The sequence below is a fragment of the Anarhichas minor genome, unplaced genomic scaffold, assembly GCF_050575085.1.
Source record: "Anarhichas minor isolate MPS153535 unplaced genomic scaffold, ASM5057508v1 ptg000050l, whole genome shotgun sequence".
NCBI lineage: Eukaryota > Metazoa > Chordata > Actinopteri > Perciformes > Anarhichadidae > Anarhichas > Anarhichas minor.
In genome coordinates this window covers 2,249,563-2,258,780 of record NW_027466496.1, presented here as the reverse complement: position 1 = coordinate 2,258,780, position 9,218 = coordinate 2,249,563, and the positions used below count along the sequence as shown (strand labels likewise).

General features: G+C 41.4%; 1 protein-coding gene across 3 annotated transcripts; it reads right to left on the bottom strand.

Annotated features, from left to right (window-relative positions):
• Window positions 1–710: 710 nt before the first annotated feature.
• LOC142971852 (leukocyte elastase inhibitor-like) lies at window positions 711–8,017 on the bottom strand. Of its 3 annotated transcripts, XM_076112564.1 has the most exons (10): window positions 7,866–8,017; window positions 7,101–7,282; window positions 5,211–5,315; window positions 3,904–4,044; window positions 3,556–3,673; window positions 3,317–3,459; window positions 2,539–2,616; window positions 2,149–2,238; window positions 1,861–2,041; window positions 711–1,684 (listed from the first exon to the last, which is right to left on the bottom strand). In XM_076112564.1, the coding sequence occupies exons 2-10, from the start codon at window positions 7,275–7,277 to the stop codon at window positions 1,464–1,466; spliced, it is 1,254 nt and encodes a 417-aa protein (XP_075968679.1). In that variant the 5' UTR covers window positions 7,278–7,282; window positions 7,866–8,017; the 3' UTR covers window positions 711–1,463. The 3 variants fall into 3 exon arrangements, with proteins under 3 accessions (XP_075968679.1, XP_075968677.1, XP_075968678.1); XM_076112562.1 differs by lacking the exon at window positions 5,211–5,315; XM_076112563.1 differs by lacking the exons at window positions 7,101–7,282; window positions 7,866–8,017 and having other exon boundaries at window positions 5,140–5,304.
• Between the last annotated feature and the right edge of the window lie 1,201 nt (window positions 8,018–9,218).

The following is a 9,218-nucleotide window of genomic DNA, read 5'->3' as shown; positions in this document are numbered from 1 at the left end:
GAAGTAAACCGGAAGTGCCGTTCCTAACTTTTTCTTCCTTGCCTTCTACTCGGGGCACAAACACCGATGCATCAGCGCCACCTACTGGGCTGGAGTAATATGCGTTTACTGGCATACTGTATATTATGTAGTCCCTTTGTGACAAACGACAAATCCCGTGTCTTCCGGTGTTATGTTTAACACACCATTACATGTCCCATTGCTCTATCACGCAGCATACATCTTATTTTATCTGCTAGATAGAATTAAAACCTGTGTCCAGAACAGTAAGCCTGCTTTGTTTCTTCTCATGTTTCTACATCTAAACACTTTCAGGTACACTCAATCCCATTAAAAAAGTTATTCCAAATGTTATTAGACCTTCATGATGGAATAGTGTAACAGCCCCAGTCTAGAGGGTTCATACAGTGTGGTTTTCTTTCAAGAACATGTGTTACTCTTTTGATCTCAGGGAAGACACGCCTGTAGGAATAGGACACTTAAAGTAGTTCCTATAGTATACTTAGTCTCCCTCATATATAATTGACCAAAGCATTACTACTGTCAGCGAGGGTTAAACATTAACAGTAAGATAAAGGCGTGTCATAGACAACCAGTGTAGTATTAACACACAAACCACAATGACTGATCAAACTGCAGGTTATCCATCTTACACAAGTGGCTGAACCAGATCTTAGAAAATGTCAATAAAATGATTTTCTTGTGACAAATTATTTTTAAACCACACACTTTTATTCCACATGTAAAAGCACAAGGATGCATAAACTAACATGGACTCAATGCCAGTTCAAACCTTCATGTAAGCTCTTGTTCTTTATGGTCTATATTTATTATATGCATGATGGTACAATTACAAATAACCGTGCTTTCCTTCACTACACCAATCATCTATCTGACAATGGGATTTATATTATCACTTTATTCTCTTTGGTTGACTGAACATATAAAATGCTTAAATTGCATGTTCGGTAGAAAAAGTGCAGCAAATCTTGCAACACTCGTATCTTCATATGGTGTATAAGTAAAGTTAACGTCTTGGCTGGAGGTAGAAAAAAGAGAAATTGTGATTAAGGCAAATTCTTTCAAAGGGTGTAAGGCTTAAGATAAGATACATTAGACTTCAATGGTAAAGATTAACTAAGGTAGGGTGTGAGGGTGCAGCAAATAGGGCCATACGTGCATTACAGACATAAAGTGAAGCAGATCCTACGGATGAGATTAGGTATTGCACACAGAGGTGACGCCAACGACAAGCGACTCTCAGGAAATTTCAACACAACCGACTTTACTAGTCATTCTTAGTGTTGAAGATAAAGGACGAGAACTCAGGGTGTGATTAGCTATAGGGAACTCCAGGGTGGTGATTCTCAACATACTTCCAGTAATGCTTATATTGTATACTGTTACAATAGTAGATGTAATAGACCCCCCCCCTCCTGTTGAGAAACACTGCTCTAAACGGCTCACTCAGGGGAGCAGTATCGGCCAGCAAAGAGAATGCTCGAGGAGGCGTTGTGTCGGATGAAGAAGATGAAGGGGTGGTCTGCAGTGAAGGATTGTGGCATGCAGCGCATCATCATGACAGCAGCAGTGGCGGCAGCCGCCTCCGTTCCCTCCTCATTGACCTCCACGAAAGCCTTGTGGACGACCTTCGACAGCACCAGGTCGTTGCCGGGAGACATGCCTGTCACAGAAGAGAACGGAGTCGGAATATAAAAAAAAAACACAAGTTCACGTGTCACCCTACATGACAGGAGCATGAGCACGTTGGCAGGAGCCAGTTCAGGTTTCACGTGTCTGTTCTTTTTAATTATTATGAATATATACGTATATCTGATGTGATCCAGGCACACGTCCTACCAGAGAAGTCACACACTGACACGTCGAAAGCGTCCAACATGCCCATGCTGGCCAGGACATTCTTCATGTCGTAGCTTTCCTCCATCTTGAACCGAGGCAGCCCCACCCGGATCTCAACTTCATCCATCATGTCTGGACGAGTCCACTCCACAAAGTTCTCATAGGTCAGCTCCTTCTCCAGCTAGGGGACGGACACACAATCAATTATTTGTTTGTCTGCGTTTTGTGGATTTCTTTATGAGAGCAAGTGTGTGTGTGTGTGTGTGTGTGTGTGTGTGTGTGTCCCACCTTCTCCAGACCCGTTGTACCGTCCTCCATCTGACTGGGTAAAAAGATGAGCATGCTGAGCTCCTTTCCTTTGTAAGGCATCTCTAGGATCTGTGCAACAGAGGGTTTGAAATATTACAGCAAATTCCTTTTACTGGTCTGACAACTACATGGTTATTTGTTATGCATTAACAAGATAGTTTATGGGATTACATGCAACCAAAAAAAAAAAACCTTGTTAGGATCACAATGGATGACAATCAAAACCTCATCCATTCTCCTTGGAATCGTTCACATTACATGGAAATCTTGTTAAATCCTGTTTAACCTCATTAACAAAGTTCATACACAATTAGTTCAGCTGTTGCCTGGTCAGTTAACAATTGTTTGATTGATCAACGAACTAGTTACCTGGCAGTTGGCTTCCGGGATGTAGGTGACGGGGAACTTAGATTTCAGGTACATCATCTTCACTGACTTGGTTTCTTTCTGACAATAAGCAGAAAAATACGCAAGCTTGAAGAGAAACTTAACACCAACAGAAATGTTGTACACATCGCCTGGTTGCAGTGACGTAAAAGTGTACTTCACGGTGTGGTCAGTACATAGTGACATCACTGCTGGGTGTGGTCAGAGGCGCAACAAACTTGGCAAAAATGATTGCTGGTTCTTTTCCACTGTTTCCGTCACCTGCTGGTTAAAAATCACTGCATGCACTTTTAGCATTTTGTCCACAAGTTCAACGCGAGGTCACTTGTTATTACTCAGAGGAAAGTCAAACATCATCACATTTTTTACTCTGGTGAACCATTTGTCAATGTTGTACCATTACATAGGCGTGTCTAGTGACTCAAACTCTGCTTCATTAAAACACACATTCTCTTCTCTTCACCAAATGGAAGCATCATTTCTGGACTGAAGCAACCTATGATTAATGCGTAGCTGTTGGGAAACGCTCCCTCCAAGTCTTGACTAACTTCCAATACAAAAGTGTCAGACAAATGCCTTTTTATTAAGTGATCAAATTCCACCCTTTTTGTCTTTCCACCATTTCATATGGTCAGGTTTCCTTCTTTCAATGAAGAATCAAAATCAACCTCCATGCAATACAGTTAAAATAAAAAAACATATTTACTGACTTCTGTCAATCAGTGTTAGCCAATGAAATGTGTTCTTTGAGCAGTGTTACCTTGTTGAGTCTAAACTGAGCATCCTTGGTGGCACTCTCTTGAAACTGCTTGTTCCAGTTGCCTTTGAAGTAGATGGCATTGACCAGCACCAGCCTGGTGAGGCCGTCCACCACACCCTGGGCCAGCGCGTCCTTAATTTTACCTGGTAATCAAAACAGACACGGATGTGAAGCAATGCCACACAAATGAAAGCGTGTCTATTGCCATGTTTCCATGTATGCTGGCGTGTATGGCCCACCTTGTGTCTGCTCGAGCACCCATTTGTTGATGTTGAGCCTGGCCGCCTCTGAGCTGGCTACGAAGTCCACCGCCTCCAGCTCTGCGCTGTAGTGCTTCTTGGTTTTTCCCAAATAATCCTGAAATCATCAACGACACATTTACTGAGTCAGATCACCCAAATAAAATAATCTCTTTGCTTGACTTTACTTAGTTGTAGTAAAAGCCAGAGAAGTATTTCCACGGTTTTACTTGCTTGTATACTGGCGCACTGTCCACACCCTCATTCATCGTTCCCTCTTACAAAGCTTAAAGATTCCTATGTGTGCCTCTCATTCACTCCGGCCTAATATGTGAACTACACACACACCTCAACGAACTGGTAGGACTGCTCCCCGTACAGTCTGTTGGCAACACTGAGGGCATACGGAGCGTCAGCCTTGTTGAGCTCGCGCAGCAGTTGGGCAAAGCTAACGTGGACATCGTCCAGGCAATCCTGGGTTTTCAGGCACTGTGGAAAAAAGTAGACGAGTGTTACAGAGATGCACTGAGCACGTGACAGACCAGTCTGTTATAAACCGTATATTTGACGGGTTAGCTTGCCTATTAAGTGATGAGTTTGACAAGGTTTCCTCCATGCTATGCATCAGCAGTTTTGCATACATTACGTTGAGGGATGGCGGGCAGCAGTAGCTCACCTCAAATACTTCCTGATATATTTGCAGCACAGAAAGATGAGTCCATAACAATCTACTGGTAGGAAATGGACTGCTTGGACCTTCTCATCACTTAATAGGTATGATACATATTTTTTGTACAGGGGTACTCCTTTAAGTTGAAGGCTTCCAGTGTTTCACTCTCCACATTCTGTACATATTGCATCTGAGAACACCGTAACCATTTACATGTCAATGTTAATGCACAGCATCCCAACACGGACTGAATAATATGGCAGAAGGCAAAAAAAAAAAAAGAAAACTGACATGGAAAAAAAAAAGAGGGACCACTTTAACACCTTTAACACAGACTTTAGAGAACCCATGGAAATGAAAAGCGTGGACGAGTCTTTCAGGAAACAGCCACGTGAAGACGCACGCCATCCCTCCACCACGTTGTTATTTACAGGGTTATCTTCAAAAACGCATGACCAAGCTTTTTATTCAGCTGGATTCAGTGCGGTGTGTATCCAAATCAGTAAGACCCTAAAACAGCCACTTTCGTAGAAAGTCGTCATGACGTTTGTTAAATTTGGCGTTAACCACATCCAAGAAGGTTATACACAAGAATAAGGCATGTATACAAAAGGAAACAGCTTAATTTGTGTGTACACTATTTTCCTAATTTTTGTTGTAAGTGAGTCTAATCACACTGTGGTTTCCAGCAGCTGCAAGATATGTTTTAAAAAGCACACCAGGAAGAAGCTATCAATAGAAAAGCCGGGACTACATTCCTGTGTATTATTTAATAATATGTGGTTTCAAGCCGTTGGACACACACACATACACACTAAACCAGCAGATTGGAGATCAGCAAGCAAAGGGGAGTGAAAACAAGCACAAAATTCTCTCCTGAACCACCGGCTCTTTGCCTCCGAGGATCCCCTCACCAGGTGACACCAGAGTGTTAGTGAAACGCCCCTCAGGGAGTTTATCATTCCTCCGCTGTTGGCTTTGTTACCATCTTCAGCAGATGCGCTGGCAGTTTGAACGGGGCCTGCTGCTGCATCTGCATCTGCTCTGCTCCTGCATGACGTGGCTTCTCTGCCTCGGTGAAGCAGAGGACCTACAGTAGGGGTGCAGTTGTGTTGACTGTTAGCTTAGACCCCATGTGTCTCTGGAAGGGAAGTTAGAATACGCTCTTAGCAGTGGTGTGTGGGTTGATTTGTATGCAGTACATTAACCTTATATTTGGAAGATAGATCAAAAATGATGCCAAGCCATACGGATCCTATTGTTTGTTCAGTAAAACACTTCTCTACAGTTTTAAACCCCTCTCACAGAGCACAAAGAAATGCAGAGATGATGATCGTAGCTGCATATTATATTGCAGGTACCAGTGTATGCGCAGTACAAAATTGGATTGAATCATTACGTTAATGGTTGGCAGGAAGATAAATGACAAGTTCTTGCAACCTCGGATGATGTAATTGCTCTCACTCACACACACACACACACACACACACACACACACACACACACACACACACACACACACACACACACACACACACACACACACACACACACACACACACACACACACACACACACACACACACACACACACACACACACACACATACCTTCTCGAACAAACCCAGTCTTTATACAAAGGACACAAAAGGACAGAGCTCCTTGCTTTGCACAGTGAACTCTTTCACAAAAGGCTGTATTTACAACACCAACTTTGTGCCTGATCCTGTCGAGCAGCCTGGTAATAACCCTTCTGTCATCGCATCAGAAGACTAAATACTATTACCCCTCCTCACAATGAAGATCCTTATGTAATCTTCGTCAATATTGTCATTTCAAGCGACTGGAAGAGATGTGGTGGATTTAGGGCGAAGCCCTGCCCCTCCCACATACTCACACCAGCCCAGAGTTATCTGGGTGTGTCTTTGCTTTAGCAATCCTTTCGAAAAATGTTGTTGTTTTCTTCTGCTGCTGCTGCTGTTGCTTCTGCTGTACAGACTGCCACTGTGTGAGAGCTTTTTTTTTGTCTTCCTCAAGGTGTTAAAGTACAAATCAGTCCATTATTCCACAAGTATGTTGCTATGCATAACTATTTTTATGTCTCATGAATAGACATAAATTAAATGAAGGAAATTCAGTCTACAGCTGCTTTACCTACATTGTTCATGGGAGCATCGAAAGAGTAAAATCAGTCATTACTATTAATTGTCTGATTCGGAATAGTTGGGTTTATTTATTTAATTCATTCGAATTAATTATAGAGGACTGAAAATATTCTTCCAGCTGACATCCATTCAGCGACTCAACGTATGACACCCAGGCAAGCCAGAGAAGTGTCTGCTGCACATAACATAATGGGAACTGATAAGGTGTACAGATTACTTTACCGATATCTTTATTGCCCTTACACTTCAATATTGTGTTTCAGGTTCCCATAGTAACACAACAAAGAGCCCCCTCCCCCATGAAACCTGAACAGAACAGATCTTTATCATGTTTGCTGACGCTGAAAGAAACCAACCAGTGATTCATACTGAACAAGTGCCTACACATCTGCAGTACTGCACTCTGGCCTTCCTTCCTACCAAATCTATCCCACCATCTTCATTGTTGCTTGAAATTGTCTCAGAGAGGTGCTGGGTTGACTCTCTGGGAGTTTTCAGAAGACGCAGCTCGTGGTGGTGTTTTGCCGGAGTGTATTTCACAGTGTGAAACCTGCATCCTATTGTCCACCACATGGACAAACCAACGAGAATTCACAAAATCACGCCGAACCAGGTGCACCAAGACCTCAAAGCCATTCATGTTAATCTTTTACTTTTCACAAGGACAGTCGGTGTGTGTGTGTGTGTGTGTGTGTGTGTGTATACTGTACCTCTGACATCTGTGTGGCTGTGTTGCCTTTGGCCCCCAGCATCACCATAGCCAGGGCTGAAGAGATGCTGAAAGGGGAGTAGAAGACATTCGCTGTCTTGTCCTCATCTCCGAACTTTTTGAGCAAAGCCAGAGAGAAGGTGGTGTTGGCCTTGGACAGAGGGGTTGGTGATGCCATTGTGTCTACAAAGAAGGGAGGGCAGACTAGCATTCATTATTGCATTACAAACTTTAAAAACGGTTGTCTCTTTACCGAGATATATTAGTAATATTTGCCAAAGTAAAGTGGTGGTTGTTTTTGTTAATTTAAGATGATTTTGAAATTGGCTGCATCGTTGGTGGTTTCTATGCAAATTCACCTGTAGATGGTAATTATATTTACAAAAAAATCATATATTAAATAAAGTATTTAATATATGATGTTTTGTCAATATAATTGCAAAACATTATAAATTCAATAAAGTATTACACTTCCGGATTTTTCAATGGAATAATAACAGCTGAAATAGTGAATATGGCTCGTGGATAACACAGAGTAAAAAGTGATCATGTTACATTTAGTAGCTATATATAACAACTTAGAATAACATATACTAGCATTTACTGTACTTCATTCTTAACGCCAGATCATGAGTCAACCAGGTTAAATGCCTGTAAATCGTCTATAACACACGGTCGATCACATTATATCTGAGTTGTACAAACGAGTAAACTTTCTACCAGTAGAACTGTAGATAAACAGTAATTAAACTCATTCTCTACTTACTGACAGAGACTTTTCTTGTGTTCCTCTAGTGTTCAATAGCCTTTCCGTCACAGGAAGACTTCTGTTTAAACCATCAGTTTTATTATTTACACTCTGGCTGACACGCCCCAAAAACCTCGCTAAATGAGCTTCCGCATTCTCATCAAGGATAGTAAAAGGAGGAGATGCCACGTGTCTTCACTGCGGCGCAACACATGCGCAGTGAAGTCTGGTCTGCACTTGCTGACAGGCTCATTAGCTGGCGCACGAGCGTACCTGAATAATATTGTCAGGCGGAGCGCAACAAAAGAGCACCTGTACGGGCACCATCCCTTTATCTCTAGTGCCGTCCGACGTCACAGCCTCTGCTTCACTGCGCATGTGTCATACCGCACGGCTCAAGAACGTGTCCCAGCCTTCTTTTAACAAGCCCATGGATGTGAATAAGCCTTAATGCTCACATCTCATTGTACGGAAGCCGTACGGAGAAAATAGTTTTCAGCTTTCTCATTCTTTCTAAAGTTATTGCTGTATAATTATTATTGTAGAGTAACTACTATTACTGTAATAATAAACACAGGGTTTAGTTTTGTGGCTTGATGTAATTAGGCTTGATTTAGTACATTCCCAAAAAGTGGATCTATTTGTGAATACATCGTTTTTCCTGAGAGTATTTAGTGATGTCGATGACAAAAGATTCCTGCAAAAAGAAGGGAAGTGCTCATATGATTGTAAGTGTTATTTCTACATAAATCAGTTGCCTATGAGATCGAGGGGATGAAATTAAATTAATATTACTGAGGAAAACAAAACCTTCATCAGAGAACTTGGACTGAGTTATTTATTATTATAGTTCTGGAAATACAAGATCCCTGGTTTTGCTTGCATATGCTTGTTTGATCATATATTTGATACTGTATTACTATATTCTATGTTTGGGAAATACAGCTAATGAGCTTTTTATTTTCCAACATTTCAAATGTTTGCCTATAGAAACAAGGACAAATAAAATGACAGCATAAAAAAATGTACAGTGTTTCCAAACCACACTCCTTTTATACAAGCACAAGAATACATACTGTTGTAATAGTTTGGATTCAGTAGCTGACAAAATCCTCTTTTATTATAGTCCACTCTCAACATACTCAAATGGTAACATTACATTATATTGCATATTACTAATGATGTGTGGGTGCAACAGATCAGAGTGTTTGTCTGAGATAGCAAATGATACAGTGTGATTTTCCTACTCAACTACAGGCAAAGACTATTTCTAAAATACACATAATCATCAGGAAAATCATTCATTAGAATTCTAAACAACCGACTGGGCAACAATTGGGAGACTTTCAGTTTTTTACCTTCGGATGTAAA